At 34.6% G+C, this 18240-nt stretch overlaps 1 protein-coding gene across 3 annotated transcripts in view; it reads left to right on the top strand.

Annotated features, from left to right (window-relative positions):
- The first annotated feature begins 3447 nt into the window (after window positions 1-3447).
- LOC105381556 (isopenicillin-N N-acyltransferase) overlaps window positions 3448-18240 on the top strand; it is a 33175-nt gene continuing 18382 nt past the window's right edge. Inside the window, exon 1 of one of the 3 annotated variants that reach the window (XM_011551314.3) lies at window positions 3448-3541. In XM_011551314.3, the coding sequence (XP_011549616.2) occupies window positions 3535-3541 (7 nt within the window). In that variant the 5' untranslated portion in view covers window positions 3448-3534. Of the gene's footprint in view, window positions 3542-6330; window positions 6487-16510; window positions 16639-18240 lie in introns of those variants that run through there. The other 2 variants (XM_011551313.3, XM_038121901.2) reach the window with 2 other exon arrangements.

The following is an 18240-nucleotide window of genomic DNA, read 5'->3' as shown; positions in this document are numbered from 1 at the left end:
TGCATATTCCCTAATATTTGGGCACACGGCTCTCGACTTTTCAATAGTCTTTGCTGTCCTTTTCCGCAGCTGGCCACAGTTTACTCGTTCATACTGCGTAATAAATTTAATGTGTCCAGTTCTTCTGATTACGAGAATTCTTCCATAACTTAATTTAGAAAAAATAACAACTTTTGAAATATACTAACGGGTTCTACCTTTTTTGGCATAAGATTTTTTTGCCTAATCTCGTATTGCATAGTAACGTTTGGTCAAAGTCTCGTTACGCCGAAAATCGTATGGCATAAATCTCGTTTAGTAAAAAGTTATTTCGCATAACATTGTTTAGCCTAATAATGGTATGGCCAAATCTTGAATAGCCTAATAATGCTATGGCATAGGTTTATACAAAGTAATAATATTCGTTTGGCTTTAACTTTGACGGAGCGTCTCCCTACATAGCGCAAACTGGTGCCTTGTATTGTTTCCGCTGTTTGGAAAACGCTCCGCTCCGCTTCGCTGCGCTCCGCTTTGGTTTTGATGAACATGTGCACCTAACACGCTCCTCCTCGCTTTGCTCGTCGTCGCACCTATTTTTAGGTTTCGATCTCATGGGGTTTGTAATAACTATATCGGTCGTTAACTTTCGATTTTTTGTTCATACAATATCGTGATTTTCGGGATGTAGGAGAAAAATACCACAATTTGTACATTTACTACATACTTAATATATTATTCATTAAGATAACATTAGGAGAAACAAGATTATACATAGGTATAGACGAACATGAATTTGAGCAAACGAAACTTAGGTGTTTAAAGATTGTGCCTAAAGAGTTTTAGACGAAACGAGCCTTATGCCACATAAGTCTTGGCAAAGTGATGGTTCGGCCAAAAAAGTTTAGACCATACGAGTTATGCGAAATGAGTTTTGGTCAATAAAGATTATGCCAGATGAGCGGAACCCATACTAACGACTGCCATTATAACCTAAAAGTAGAAAGAGCAACTTGTGTCATGTTCATGTCATAATACTTACAATACAAATTGAATTTTATTGTGTTGCAATATGGAGCATATTTGAGTGGCTCGTTGACTAGCGAATGGCTGTTTACGCCTCATTACAATAGAACAACTAGTGGCAGCCCATACACTACCAACAAAAAATATAAAAAGTCCTAAACTTTGCAAACAAACAAGCATATCAAACAAGAAGTGGAGAGGTTATAGGAGGCTAGGATCTACTCGTATTGGAAGAATTTTTATGTGATCCATCGTATCTGATCACAACGAGCATCACAAATACTCGGTGACATTAACATTTCTTTGTTTACACTTGACATTTATTTAACTATACGCAAACGCAAAGAAGTTATTATTCTGAGATTGATATATAAAGAATTATGACGTCACATCCGCCCTAAGAAAATGGGTGACGTTTCTCGGAAGTTAGAATTTACCGAAGTTTTTTTGTACTTTTCAACTTCATTTTCTTGCTCAAAAATAAATTATAATCAAAAATAATGATGGAGTCGTAGTTAAGAAACAAGAAAGTTTATTATAAATAATATTTGACCTTTATTTGAACCACTTGCATATTCCCTATTGACTATAGATGAACTGTTCTGAATCAGTCAATTTAGTATCTGAGATTAAAAACAGACTTTACACGATCTAATTTTTTAACTGTACAACTTTTCTCAAGATAGGATCTCGAAATGGAACATATCTAATGTAAAATGGTTCTGTAATCGGGCTAACTTATTCAATTTAAGTTAAATTATGATTAATCGTTATAGCCACTCTTGAGAGACCCTTGAATGGGTAATTTAACAACTATCACTTCTTTAGGTCCAATGAGAAACACTAAATTATGTGGTAAAGGTACGCTCTGTGGGCCATCGCCATCCCACATTATCTGGTCTATGAAGCATTGAAGTAAGTTCGAAGTTCGTTATTATAGCACAATATATTATACACATTTACCTAATCGCTAATTGTTTTTTAAGTACGCCGGTTAGACAATTTAACTAATGGCTAATAAGTTATATAATATCTTTACAAGCTTACCTTCATAATAAACGTATAAAAAATCCTTCAATTAATTACTTGTAATAATAATAAACATTAAGCTGTCACTCTTATGTCAAAACTTAATAAGGAGGCCGGAAGCGGAAACACTAATTTTCCATTAAAGCCTTCAAAAAGGTTTAGATGTAAAAGTTTCCATAAGTTTGCTTGAAGTTGACTGAGTGCGGAAGGTATTTATTGGAAGTTAGAAACATTAGCAGACATTTTCAAAATCATACAAAAAACCTAAGCCGAGGGAATCAGGGGGTCATTCTGAACAACTTTTGTTCTACAAATTTTAGAAATTCGCGAAAAATATGTTTGTTTCTCCATAGTAAAAAGTCACGTGACCAACAAAAATCTATGGAGTATACAACTTTTGCAACCTCTTGTATTGGCTCTGAAAATCTGTCCAATAAAAACAGAGCTACCGAATAATAATTATCATCTTCATTATTATAATGCTTCCACAGCTATTTTTTATGGCCCGTTACCGCCAGCAAAATAAGTATTAACACTTTATGTGGAAAAATACCTTAAGGCTTTCTGTGTTTAAGGCCCTAAAAAACTACCTAACGTTTACGTTCTGTCCAGAAACAACTTCTAAAGCGGTTGGCAAGGCACATACAAATCTGATAGGCTGTATTTTAAAAAATACTTACCCCTATTCCTTATATCAATACAGACTAGGAATGTACACTACCATATTGTTACATAAGAACATAGCTAAGGTCACGATCGGTCACGACGGATTAAAAGTAATAAATATTATTCCTATGATAGTTCAAATTTTTCCGACTTCCGCACAAATCCTATTGGGAATCCTATTGGGTTTAAATTATCTTACTTTTCATCGGATACGTCTCACACAATAAGTCGATGGATAAAATCTAGAGAAATTAAATCATGGGATGTCTCTAAAACCGTAAAATACAAACTGTGGTACGACAAAAAACTTTAAACACTGTTTAACAAGTGTTATGAAAGTAACTGTGAGCTATCGATAGATAGAGTCAAAACAAAAAACAAACACTCACACCTTGTACTAATGTACTCCCTTGCGGGGTAGGCAGAGGTGCATATACTAATATAATAAATAGATATAGTCATAGACTAATATTGTTTGGATAGAGTATTGAAACTGGCAGTAAGAGTGTGTGGCTTATTTTCTATAGAGTGTAACTAATCTCCAAATTGTATTGAAAATGAGTTAGTTCTATACATTTATACTTCGGTACGTAGACATTTTAAACAAAGTCAATAATATAGGTATCCACGTGACCTGGCTTCGTGCAATTTTAACTCTTATTTTGTAAACCTGAAGGGCTGATGTTTAAATACACGTGCCAGTAGTGGTATATGCAGAGCTATCAGAAAGATAATAAGGCTAATGAGATTATTGTCACACTTGTATGGGTTCTTTGTCCGTAGTTCCTCAGTTCCACTGGACTTATTCTATAGAGAAGATCGAGGTTTGGACACAAAATGCAAGGTTAGTTCTATATTTTAAAACAAAATTGAAAATATATCTGTTAAAACATTACCCTCCTCCTTCGGCAGTCGGGTAAAAAAAACAGTAATGTAAAGATACTTTACATTTACCGACAACAAATGTGTTAAATCGTCCATGAAACAGTTAAATATTTATTTGTCTGGCAACCTTTTGAATATTAGGCGTAAGTTTTCCTTTTTAATTACGACAAATTGTGTATCTAGGTCTAGGTCAATGCAATGCTCTAACCGTAATTGAGTTTTCTTATCTTGTGTGGACTTTTATTTGTTTTTTTTTATCTGCGACTATTCCACACGTTAAATGGAGGAAGCCTCAGGAGGAAATAGAGTTTGGTATACTCGTATTCAACTTGGGTGTGCAGTGCAAAGTCAATCGTGATGATGATGAGTATCTGCAGCATTCAATTACATAGATAACTCAATTTTTATTCACACGGTGACGCAAAATGAGTTGTCTGCCGACTCACACGCAAAATTCCAATAGAACTGCCATCTTAGCATGAATTTTCATCGTGAACGTGAAGTAGAATGCATCGAGTATTTTGTATTAAAATATTAACAGCGCCCCTGGCGGTCGGTAGCAGAACTAAATTTTTTCTACTAAATTGTCTGAATAAAATGCGCCCGCGTTGCAGCCCAACAGAAACTCTGACCGAATTTACGCGACTCACAACTCACAAAATTACGCTTTTCTAGCCGAATGTTCTTTTTTGCGAAGAGTATGATCTGATACTGATCATCATGCCTTAAATTGGATGGTCGTCATTATCTTAGAAACCATTAAATAAGTATACTCCTCGTATACTCATATGAGGTATCCCCTTATTCATAAAAAAAGTTATAGGATGTTTTGACAGAGAGGGACAAAAGAGTTCAATAGCCAGAGCGTTCTATAACTTTTTTATGGATGAGGGGTATAGAATTTAAGGAAACTAGATTTTTTAACAATCCGATGAGAAAAAAGGTCTAATATATTTTTTTATTTAGTTCAAAGTTAAAATAAGGGTAAGAGTGGTAAGACATACTCCGACAGTCGCGTCGTGAGAACCGTCTCCACAGACAATCGCGACGAGTCCGCTTTTCTATCGTCAGGCGTTCTCCACGGACCAGCGATGATTCCGCCAGCGTATCGTCGCGACTCGCAACTGAATCGCAACGTATCTATAACAACTCACAATAACAGCCAGTGCAGCGATCACAGGATTCGATACTATTTTCGAATCTATATACACAAACATGTGGAAAAAACAAATGTCACATTCGGAACTGACAAATTTGCCTTACATTTTGACAGTGACAGTTGACGATACATTCTTTTTTCATATTTTTGTGTAGATTCTAAAAAGGTATCGAATCCTGTGATAGACGTAACGGACTCGCTGCGAGTGCAGCAGCGATTATCTGACGTTTCGCGCGGGCTAAGTGCAAATTAAACCATAGTGGGTTAGAGCATAACCAGGGATTATTGGTTGACTTTTGACACATCTGTCAAGATTTTAGTATGGAGATGTCGTAAAATTCATCAACAAATCTGGTTACGATTTAACCGACTATAGCGAAATTGGAACTAAACCACTCGTCGCATTGCAGCGATAATATCGCCGTGTGGAGACACCTTCTCCGAGAGTGTAGAAACGCGTGGTACTAGAGCTAGACGATAGTATCGCCGCAATATCCTCGCCTGTGGAGACGGCTCCTAAAGGTACAGGGGTCACTCTATATGACGAAAAATGAAAATACGGAGCGCTGCTGCTCTATATATGCTCTATCTCTGCCTCTATCTGACTCTAACTCGTTGTATCAAACGCGCCGATTGGACGACAGCTCTTGTTCTCTTAGTTTTTAGTCCGTCCGTGATTCTGGTACTGGAGTAACCCTCCACTCCAGTACCAGAATCACTTAGTGACACTTTGCTCATCACGCCGGTTTTGTTTTATACTTAGCTAGTTTCAAGTTTTAGTGCAAATTGCAACGTTTTAAGGTGTCTTTTTCCTTGTATAGTGACGTACATTTATAGGACGCCGACTTATACTATAAATGCTTATTTACTATGTGGTAAAAGTGTAATTTGGATAGCAACTGCTAAATTTAGGGTTGCCACTGTACCTAAAACCGCACGTGTTGCAAAATATTTGGTACCAATCCACCTTTAAACTACAGTAATAATTAGAAACCAGTATTTCCTGAACAAAAACTGGGCAATCAGATGCCTCGTGCGTCCATTAGAGCCATATAAAAAGTACCTCAGTTAATTTCTTCACGGCGACTTGCTAGCCACGTTTTTCAACTCACGATGAGTCTGGTGATAATTTACAAAGAACTCTTAACTTTACAGCAAAATAAACATGTGGTGTGGTTAGTATTTACTTGCACAGATGCAGTTTGTAGAAAATTTATAGAGCGGAACGAAATTGATATATTATAAGTATGTACAATTATTTATCATTAACACTTTCACTGACACCTCTTAGTAAGGAAATATCATTTGTCACCTCAATAGTAGGGTTAATCTAGTTTGACAAAGTACGAACGAGAGCAATCATGATTATCGCAGACACTCACTATGGACAGGACTAGCATAATTTTCAGAAAATTCAAGAAATAAAAATATTTGCACCAAAAAAATATTTAAAAAAATAATAAAACCAAATAACAATGTTTACTCATCTATGTACCTACTTAATAATTAGGCGCTTGATAAGATACAGCAAATATATACATATGGGTACACTTGATTTATACAAATGAGGATGTGTAATTTATACAGTTTTCGTTCGTATAAAGTGGAACCTTGAAGTCGCTCGCGCAGTATCCACAGTCACTTTCGAGCGAGGACGTACCTGAACAATTTTCTAATCACTTTTCATGTGTTTTTTTTTTGTAAAATGATCCGTTTCTTGGTTTTTCTTGTTCTTGTGAGCTTCGGTAAGTTTTTCTGTAGACTTTTGTAGTTGTTAAGTACGCTGATTGTTGGCAAAATGATAAAAATAAAATGTAAACAAAATATAAACAAATAAAATGTTGTATTCAATAAATTCGGTAAATATTTATTAAAAGAAATGGTTGTGTTGGACGGAACAAAAATGCAGTTATTAACATTGATATTTAAAGTTAAAATGGAAAAATCCGTTTTAGTGTATAGTTAATTTTTCTTTAACTTATTTCAGTAATTTATGTTAATTTCATTGAAATACACTAGTTTACTGTAGTTTATTTATACTAGGGTAATAATAATTTAAGTTTGTATTTGTTTATTTCGTTTGAATAGAAAAATATGAATACCTACTCGTACTGTTTATTTAGATCTAGCAAATCATAACAGAATACTTAAATGTTCTATATTTATAAATGTATAAGTACATTTAAATAGACTTAGCTTGGGTTTGCGCTACATACAAAATTTGCGCAGTTTAATGAGTTTTGTCAACTGTGATATATTTTTGATAGCAGGCTGCTCATGACTATTCAACAATGAGAATAAGTAAGTACGACAGAACTAAAAAAAAAAACAAACACTCACGCTTTGTACTAATGTACTCCCTTGCGGGGTAGGCAGAGGTGCATTGCTGCACCCACTTTTCGCCAGTGTTTATGTTAGTCCCAATGTAATAGGGGGCGGGCCTATTGCCATTGCCGGGTTAGTGACCCTGACTACTGAGCCAATGGTCCCGGGTTCGATTCCCGGCTGGTGCAGATATTTGTTTAAACACAGATATTTGTTCTCTGGTCTTGGATGTGCCCGTGACAGAACTATACTTTTTAAAATAAATAAATAAATTATAGTGTAAATTGGTTAAAAGTCTTAAATATTACCTACGATTAGCGAGACCGCTTACTACCTAAACTCCCTAAAACATAAAATACACAACACCATAATAACCTCAGTAACGAGTATCAAAGTCAAGATCCTAAATTCATCTAAAACTGGTTTTTATATTTTTCGATGTTGATTTCCTTGAACTTGTGCTTACGTCCGAGACTCGGAAATCTGGTAGGTAATACTTACTTGGGTCCAGTCTTCTGTGCTACACATAATATTATTTGACACACTAAGGGCCACTTGCACCAACATATTAAATCTAGATTTAATGTTAAAACTAGATTAAGGGCCACTTGCACAAACATATTAAATCTAGATTTAGTGTTAAATCTCGATTTAGTGTCAAATTTTATATGGACTGACGTTTCTTAAATCGAGATTTGACACTAAATCTAGATTTAATATGTTTCTGCAAGTGGCCCTTAGTGTCAAATTTCATATGGATTGACGTTTCTTAAATCGAGATTTGACACTAAATCTAGATTGAAATGTTTGTGCAAGTGGCCCTAAGTTCAAAGTTCGTTAAGAACATTCTCCATAGAAGAAGTCACGTGACTAACAAAGTTTCTATAAAAATAATTATTTGAATTTCTGATTCCATTTTCGGGGTCAGATACAACATGCTGCACATGTAGGTTTCGGCTTAGTATACTTACCCTTCTTGCAATACCCTGTATAGCAGGTAGTGCATAACCCACATTAAAGTCGGCCTAACCATGACATTCCTGCTAATGTAGCAATTTTTTATCCTGCACTACAGGTGTTTTCACGAAAGGTCATGTTGCATATTTTCATATTAGTCCAGCACACACAGATCTGATCTTCTAAAAGCCTATAATTTTAAGACTATAAAATGCATCAGGTAAAACCTCGATTCTTTGGACTGATGTATATGATATGAATAATCTCTGTAGCTAGGTATGTGCTAAAAGGAAGAGAACGCAGTAGGTATCCAAGAAAAAAAATATCAGTTTATGGTTACCGGCAATATGACGGAAAATAATGAAAAAAAACAACGACCATCCCATCAGCATGCATCCTTGTTTAGAAATTGTTTTCCTCTAAAGCACTTTGATATTGCCCTTGGCGCTTTTATAATAAGTTAATAACGCTACTTTTCTCTATTGCCAATTGTACAATCGGCAGGACCGCGCCCATAAACATGAAGTTGAATTTTAACCCTTACAACTAAGGTAATAAAAATGCTACAAGTTACAAAGAGTTGCGTATAGCCAGTATCTATTTGCGGTAAACGTTTCAAAAGAATAAATTAATAAATACAATCTATATAATGCCTGAAGCATCCTTTAAAGATGCATTGCTCTTATTACCTGTACAGTTAGCCATTGGTTATAAATATGGCTGTAAAATATTTCTACATCTTCTCCCTACTTGTTATAGGTATGTGTTTACTTTATACATACATATTTAGTGCCAATTTCTCCATAGTCGGTTAGAGCATAACCATGTGTCAAGAATTTTATATGGATGGAGAAATTGGCACTTAACCTACCACTACTTAACGTTATAGTACTATTTTATTCCTGTATGCATGAGTTACGTATATCTGGGCGGTGGACCAATGACCTCAGCCAGGTAGGCTGTAGTACATAAATGGCAGAGGTACTGTGATCTTTTTAAACTTTTTTTTCCAAAAAGTAGGGTTCAGTTTGTAATCCTTTGGCGTTTTTAAGCACGAAAACGAAGAACTTATGAAATAAATATATAAATTGCAAACTACCCATTGCTGCTAGGAGTACCTATACGAACCGATGGCTAAGAGTGACATGCACCAAAGTTTTAAATCTAGATTTAGTGTCAAATCTCAATTTAAGAAACGTCAGTCCATATAATATGTTGTATCTAGATTTAATATGTTGGTGCAAGTGGCCCTAAATGTTTACTTACTCTGACTCCTGTGCCGAGTGTCCCGGATGCGATACCGGGCAGGTTTTGTTTCCGGGTCTTGTCAAAAGTGTGATGTGAGGTTCAGTGTGATATCTGCAATCCATCTGCCAAGCATGGATATTATTCCTGTTGGACAAGCCAAACCCAAGTCATGCAGCAGTGAACTATAAAATTAATATTCCACGAGCTGTGTGGAATCATCTATACTTATATATAAATAATACTGTAATTTTCATCACTTTTTTTCATATCGTTCACGAATGTGGCGGTTACAACTACTGAAGGTCTATTCTATTCTGGTATCTGTGGGGGTGTAAGTACCTGCACCTGGCCCAAGTAACATTTCATTCGAGCTTAGGTTGTAAGAAATGCCTTTAGGTTTTATAAGGGTTGTGAAAAGGTTAATGCTTTGCTATCTGGTCATATTGAGTACTTGAGAATGATTAATAAGTCCTAAAACCAATTGTTTATTAATACAAGCTTGGAGCTGCTAATAAGAGTTTAAATTAACGTTGTTTTAACTTGTATTTCAAGAGCATATAGTTCTAGGATCTTATAGTTGTCGTAGACTCCCGATAAGGTTCTAGAAAAGCTAGCATTTATGCTAAAGTGAGAGCTTAAGGTTAAATTTTTAACCTCAATACAACCATAAAGTTATGGAATGTTGAAATCACTTATAAGTAATTTTTAAAACCTATCTTAAACCTTTAGGCTGATGAGAGTTGTCTAGGCAAACAAATTAGGACTACTTGGTGAAAACCAAAAGCATTAAGCACTGGCTATGAGCTAAACGCATGATTTAAGTCTTTCAAGAATATTTTAAAGCTTTAGAGGCATCCTCAAAATATGTTTAATGCTTTTTAGTAATTTCCTAACGGCCGCCATATTTTTTCACTGAAATAAAAAAAAAACTTGGTAAAAAGATACATTTTAATTAAGTAGGGGAAAATTCAGTAGCGTATGCTATACTATTCCAAATATATGTTTTTTTATATAGACAGTACTTTTATTTCTAATATAACTTTACACCAAACATAATTTTTTTTCTATTTTTTTAAATTAAAATATCTTCAAATTTATTATTTACAAAAGGCCCGTCACGTATACAGAACTATTATTCAAAAGTACCACGATAAAGTGCTAGTCGCAAAGTTTTTCATATTTCCTGACTTCAGCCTAACTACTTACTATATTTTGTATTAATACAACACTTACAAGTTAGCCATTTTGAATCTTGGAAAGTGTCAGGTAATGGCGCCATTTATTATAATTATTATAAAATCTTACACAGAAACATTTTAAAACCCGAGAGTCCTGGAAAGGCATTACAAATATCCATCAAATATGTTTCAAGTTATAGAAGAGTTACATCCAGGACTAATTTAGAACTTAAAAGCCGTCTTCCAAGGTTATGTTAACGTTAAATTAAGGTTGTGCAGGTTGTATTTAGGTTCTGTGTAAGAAGTTCAAAAGGTTCTGGGTTTGAGCTATAGGTTTTGCTGTAGCTCTCAGAAAGGTTCTAAAACGTGGGCCCTTTTTGCACTCAGGAGGTTAATATAAGGTTAATATAAGGTTATCGAGACTTCTAAGTCTCACGAGTTGATTTCCATACAAAGGTTCTAGAACCTTTTCAAAACCTTTCTAAAACCAAAAATGTTACTTGGGGGCTCTCTCGAGTTCAACCTTTGTCCATATACTTGGTCGAAACTGCCTTCCTAAGCATGTACCATTTCCCACCACTGGTCCACTGCGGGTTGGTGGGTTCACATATCTAGATGTGCAACTGAAGGTCATAAAGAGGTGCTATAACAGTTCCTGATGGCACACGCATTCACAAGGTTGAAGTCTCAAATAATTGCCGCGGTTTATCTAAATTACATAGTGATTGAGAACAGTACTATAGTATCACTAAGTTTACCTCGAACTCAAAATGCTAGTATTTAAGCTCATTTAAATTATTAGTGTCAAGTTAAACTAACAGAAAATAATATTTTTAATGAAGTCATTAAAAAACACATAACTGTTGACAGTGCAAGTAAACATTAGTGGATGTGATCGATTGTACGATTAAACGAATTAGTATAATAACTAAAATTTCCTTTCGCACGCTTCATAATGTCCGTGAATTTTATCTTAGAAACTATTGGTGTTCTTAATAATAACTTACCTAATTGCTATTAAATAATATTTACTTATACACTGTTGTTATTAAAACCACGCCTGCACTACTCCATATAGATCGTTTTATCATCACGAAGTAGATAAACGGATATCCGGTAACTTAGTAGTACCTACACTGTAGGTTCCGAGTTTCCGACAAATATTTAAAAGGCAAACCTTTATACTGGATTACGGATTTATTTCTATGATAGCAATGAGTTCAATTGGAATTCAGGTGACACTTTTATAAGGGCTTCTTATAGTGTAAATAATTGACAAACTTATATGAGTCTAAATTTTATGTTATTTGCCATATTTTCGGTTTAAGGTTAAGATCGTAGCTAAGATCAGCATTTGATTTGAATAAAACCACCAGCTCTTCAGGTTATATAGATAAAGATAGATACAATGCATCGTCTTTCATAGTGACTAAAACGGCTAAGTATGCAAAACCGATTCCGTACCTATATGTATTCAAATACGTTCATATAACATTATCTATCAATAGTAGAAAGTGGTTTACTATGATATTTGCATCTGCCCTCCAAGTTTCAATGAAGTACCTGGTTTTATAGGTCCACTATATGCAAGTGATACAAGTACATAAGATTAAATGAGTGTTATCCCCGAAGGGGTAGGCAAAGTTGACTCGCATGCTAGTCACCCACTTTTCTCAGTCCATTTGTGCTCACGTGACAGTGACAAGTTGTGTTGTAGGGCACATCTAGAATGATGCGGAATACTATCGAAATATTAAAAAAAAAGGTAGTCAACGTGATTAGTGAAGTCGGGCACATATTAATGAAATAAGTATATGAAATCATATGAAAATAGTACCTTTATTGATCAGTATACTTGATTGTTGTACCAATAATACTAATGTAGTATATTTTATTTTTTATATTATTATTATTTATTTTTGTAATAACTATCTCCCACGGTAATTACTCTCAAGTTTTAACAATTTCTTCATATTTTTAATGCTAAATAGGCCTTGGTCTTGGCCCGTGAACTTTGTGACCCGGTACCTCGCTGTAGTTTGTGGTCTATCCAAATTTACCGATAATTTACAATTACAATTCACAATTTGCATAGCCACTTTAGGTGTAATTCACGTGTAGATCGCTAAGATCATGACAAAATAGTCTTATAAATCACTATTATGATAATATTATCAGTATTACTCCAAAATTCTAGTTTATAGTCAGTGACCTTATAGTTGTACCGTGTAAGGGAGGTAGTTGTATAATAATTGTATAAGCATTGCATACTCGTACCTACTAAAAGTCGAACAGTACGTACCTTAGAGCTCTTTCATATAATATCAAAACTAACTTTTCCCGCGCGCTTCGCTTCGCCTTAAAAAGTTTTAGTTAGCCTATATATAATATTAATATTAGTGTACTTAACGGAAAATGTATGTACCTAAACTGTTTTTTGTGCAATAAAATTTCTTTTTATTTTATTATTTATTATTACTATGTTTTTTCCCAGGGTCTAGAACTCTAGACTCTAGTCTAGACCATATGTACTTATACCAAATTTCATTCAACTCCGTTCAGTAGTTTTATCGTGAAAGAGTAACAGACAGCCAGACACAGTTACTTTCGCATTTATAATATTAGTTAGGAAGTTAGGCTTAGGATGTGATATACTAATGTTCTCCAGACATTATTTTGTATTTAAAACAATGGTATAAGTAATTCCTTTTCGTTGTTGCGTATCATCAGGAGAAAGCAATGTTTATCAAATATCGGAAGTATTTAAATTACATCCATATTAATTCTAAACATGCAGCTAACTTACTGCCCCGTCCGGTATCCAAGCAACTCATTTATTACTATCGACCACGGGGGGGGGGATATTTGTATGAATAAGTGAAATATTTGTGATGAATGGCGGCGGGTAAGGGCACCGTCGTGTCCTCACGGCTGTAGGTCGCAGCCATTCGTGCGACATCACATTAAGTGGTGCACCTGGAAATCAAGTTAACTAGATTAATCGGGGGCCTTACTGCGAGGTTTATAAACAATCAATTAGACTCACAGGCGATGAAAAAGATTTACTTACAAATTATACATAGATACTAAGGGCCACTTGCACCAACATATTAGATCTAGATTTAGTGTCAAATTTTATATGGACTGACGTTTCTTAAATCGAGATTTGATACTAAATCTAGATTTAATATGTTTCTGCAAGTGGCCCTAAATGGTCCAATTTTTAAGAACACAGTTTTGAATTAGATTAAAATGTTTACGTTTTTAGTTTCAGTTTCGGTAATATTCAGATGTACTGTTAAATGCACTTTAATATTGCAGGAGTTTTACGTTTAAGAACCAAATTACGGTGATATTAGCTACTTGAACTTTTTCACTGCTCTTGCTCATAACATAAATTATGAATGATTATAAATTATGATATGGCCATTTTATAAGTGGAACTTTTCCATTGTATAAACAAACATGTAGCGATATAAAGGTACCGTAAGTTAATCTCCCACCGTCGTTATAAGAGTTGGTGGTACGCCCCCCGGTTCCAGTTCACTTAACAAGCTGTTGCACGCGACGACGTCTCGTGGGAGACATTCTCATTCAAATTACATTCGTGCCATCAAACTACTGTTTTCCACATCAACTTCAATAGAAATCCATCAGTGGCATTGCTTTCCGACCGTCATTTTCCCCCTAGTAACTAATAACTATCGATGATAGAGGTCGTATGTATCGTATTGTTTTCATCCATATTATTCAGTAAGTTAATGTTTGTAAATTTATATACAGCGTGAAATTATATGAGTGTCTTTGCCAGGTCAATAACAGTAAATATTGCCTGAATTAACAAAGTAAGGAGAGGATTTTTCTGGATTTCGGAGTTGGTTCTGTAATCAAAGTTAAAGGCAAGACATACATTTAACACCCAACACCTGAGAACAAATATTATTTATCTTTAATCAAATATATTATTTCCTGTATTATATATTTTTGTCCTAACAACAGTTGACTTATCACCATCCGATATTATTTTCTATAGATAGACTTGTCGTGTCAGTCGTGTACCTTTTTGTATAAATAATACTTAATATTATTACTTGTTGTCTTATCGGATACGGGTAGACTTACCTTCCGCGCGATATCTTAAAGATTCACCCTGTACATACTATTTAGAAAGATATCTCATCTTTCCTTTTACGAAAATATCCTTGTTAACTATAAAATATGGAAGGAGGTCGGAAGTAGATCCGCCATGACACGCTCTCTTTAAAAGCAGATTAAATTAAGTACATTAAATTGTACCAAAACCTGAATTTACACCATTTAGTACATACTATGTTTATTTTTAGGCATCCGAATGCTAAAATTAAACTACATATTATGTAAGCCCTGACTTACATTTTGCTTTTAAATCTAAAAATAAAACTGACCATGAACTTGAAAATGCGTTCTTTTTTATTCTTCAATAGCCAAGGAGACATAAAACACTGTGGTTTATTAATTTAATTCAACTATTTTGAATTCTACTTTTGATCGGGTTGTATTTTGATATCCAAATGAAGTCATGGTCACTATAAATAATTGTGTTTTCCGGTTTTTCCCAGCTTCCGGGCATTGCTTGTACAATTTTTTCTCGGTTTAATTTCACTTCTGCTTGTTTCTGGGAATCATTAAATATTTACTTAAAGCTGCCCCTACTTTACAGGCGTTGGTTTTGTGAGTGATTTTCACGCTGATGTTGCACAGACAATAGTAAAAAGTCACGTGACCGACATAGTTTTTCGAAAGTCATAGAACAAAAGTTGTTTAGAATAAACCTCTGTGTCACCCGGCGACGAAATTAAATATCCTGTATAAATATATATCCTGTATATCTACCTGCTTCATAATATAGAAATAGAGCGAGTCATGATCTGCATCAGAGGCCTTGAGGGAACCCTTCCCTTCGTTAGCATTTGGTGTCGTGCTTCATTACACCGTGATTCCAGAATGATAAAATCTATACATTATACTATGTAGTATACACAGTAGTAGTATACATCCTTACTACATATTATGCAGGATGGAAGTTTATCAGTACAAGACTATATTGCTGGTGTATAATACAACATACCGAAAATTTGGCTGGTGACTAATGGCTAAGCCACTAGGTATGGCTGTGGCTGGATATGCAATACCAAGGACATAATAGCGTATTGATTGATGCTGCTTGGGAGAGGTCGATATCAGCATAATTGTTATTTATTAATTATATGTAGATTGATATGAAATTGGAAAACGATAAATATGAGTCATTTAGTTAAGTACATCATGTGGCCAGTTTTCAGCCAACTTAAACTGATTATATATAGATAAATAGATAATTATTTATTGCACACAAATACAGAAATTACAATAGAATATGCACAACATAGACGGTACAAATGGCATTATGTGTAAGAAATTATTTGTTTAGGCTTAAATATTTAATGCTGTAGAGCTTATTTATAGGTACGGTAGCCTGCGCCTAAAAGTATACAGGCGGAGTTTTTAAAATAGCGATCCCTGATGATAAAGGGACCAGCTACATCTGTTATAAATCCGGGGACGTGTTGTGTGATGTGTGTAGCAGTGGTGTTTATGTGGATGTGCTTGAGCAGCATGTGAGCTTGAGATCGCTATTTTAAGAACTCCGCCTTTATAGTTTTAGGCGCAGGCCACCGTACATTGCAAACAAAGTTATTATATTTCAGATTATACATAGGTATAGGTATGTACCTACCTACTTAACTAACATAAAACAATATTCAAAGCTGTGCATTAAAAACGAATAAATAATAAAAAATATTCGTCCAAAATTTTTGCGTTATTGATTATTATTTTATTCACCACTGCTATGCGTAATATTATGCTTATTAACTTATTATATAACAAACGGCCACCCAACTCATAGGCCTCTGAACTTGGCATTTAAAATTCATTTCCTTCAAAAGATGTTAATGGGAATCATAGACATAAGTTTGTGGTTAAGACAATTAACAGCCTTTGGAACGTTTTCAATCGTCAGCCTTTGCCTCGAGCCTATAAGCGGGTGTTTCGTGCACTTCTATGCAGTATCTGTTAAGCGCTGGCAAGAAATAAAATAAAACCGCGCGCGAATTTTAAAATAAAAAAAAAAACAAACAGTGTCCAAAATGAGGACCATCAACGCAAACGGTGAGTAAAAACATTTTGCGCGGCGAATTTTTTGAAATCTTGTGGCGATTGTTTTTGTTTTTTTTATGGTGTGATTTATGGAGTGATGGAGTGACTTTATGACCTGTGGTGAGTGATGAGTTGATGACGCATAGTGTGGTTAAAGTGAATTTATCTGCGTAGATATAGTAACCAATAGGTGATGGGATTTAAATTGCACGGAAAATTACTAAGTATTTCGTATTGCTAAGTACCTATAAACGTAGTAAAAGAGTTTTCTCAAACCGGATATAGATATTTTGAAAATAATATAAGTTCCTATTATAGGAATCCTATATCTTCTCATGGTTTTTTAACACAAACTTATAGTATTAATGGCAATAGGCCCGCCCCCTATTACATTGGGACTAACATACACTCTGGCGAAAAGTGGGTGCAGCAATGCACCTCTGCCTACCCCGCAAGGGAGTACATTAGTACAAGGCGTGAGTGCGTGTTTTTTTTTTTTTTTTTTTTTTATAGTATTATTTACCTACTATTGTATACGTATAGCATATTTACTAATGAAAAAAAAAATTCGCGAATTTTCAAATTCTGATTTAAGTTTCAGGCTTATATATACCATGCTGCACATGTAGGTTTCGGCTTAGTATACCCTTTTTGCAACACCCTGTATGTATATACTTATAGTTATCTATAATTGTCAGATAAAAGTATTAGTAACTACCTAACACTTATATAAAAAATGCTATATTTAAGTGCAGTACAACTAACAGGTCTATGTATCGTATACGATACCAGGATAAACAAACAATACAGTCATTATTTTAATGGCACAGATTACCAATTGTTTCTTTTATGACAACGTTTTTTGCCACAAATACAACTCTGCTCACAAATTCATCTCAAAATTAGGAGATAATGATAGGAGTTTTTTAAAGGAAATATAAATGCTGGTAAAGTTTCAGTCAGACTTACACACAAAAGGGTCCTATTCTGTATCTTTTCGATGTGGATGGACTACAAAACCATACTATAAATAAATAATAAATGTAACTATATCGGTGGACCGACATGACCAAAACTAGACCTAAATTTTGGAGAGATTACACTTTTGTACCTTATGAAAATAACAAACATAACAAACGATCTATTCATCCTTTTAAAAAATCGGTTGGTTATCGGTTAATCGGTTGACAAGGTTCAAAAGATTAAACTTTTGGACTATCTACTTCTTTGGACTGTTGTTTTACAAGTTTTATTGTATCTGAAACGTAATGCATTATTAGGTGGGAATTTTCTGAGCTTACTACCTACTCTGTATAAATCAGTGCACACAAATATGTATGGTTTGCTTGTAATATAATTATTCTTTGTAAAACGCGTTTTAAACCTTATTAATCTGACGTTAATGTTTACTTTTGTGGTTATGGTAATACAGCTACAGATTATTATTAGACGGACAGCGTGGTCTTACCTATCTAAAAGGTTTTTGCCAGTCTACTACGGAACCCTAAAAACTATATTTTTGAACGCTGTCAGCAGTTCATAAACTCTTCCGCTAACTGACCTACCTTAAAATATTTATTATATTCACGCGACTATAATCATTTATTAGTTACG

The sequence above is a fragment of the Plutella xylostella genome, chromosome Z (genome assembly GCF_932276165.1).
Source record: "Plutella xylostella chromosome Z, ilPluXylo3.1, whole genome shotgun sequence".
NCBI lineage: Eukaryota > Metazoa > Arthropoda > Insecta > Lepidoptera > Plutellidae > Plutella > Plutella xylostella.
The sequence above is the reverse complement of the archived record's forward strand: the minus strand, read 5'-3'. Positions and strand labels throughout refer to the sequence as shown.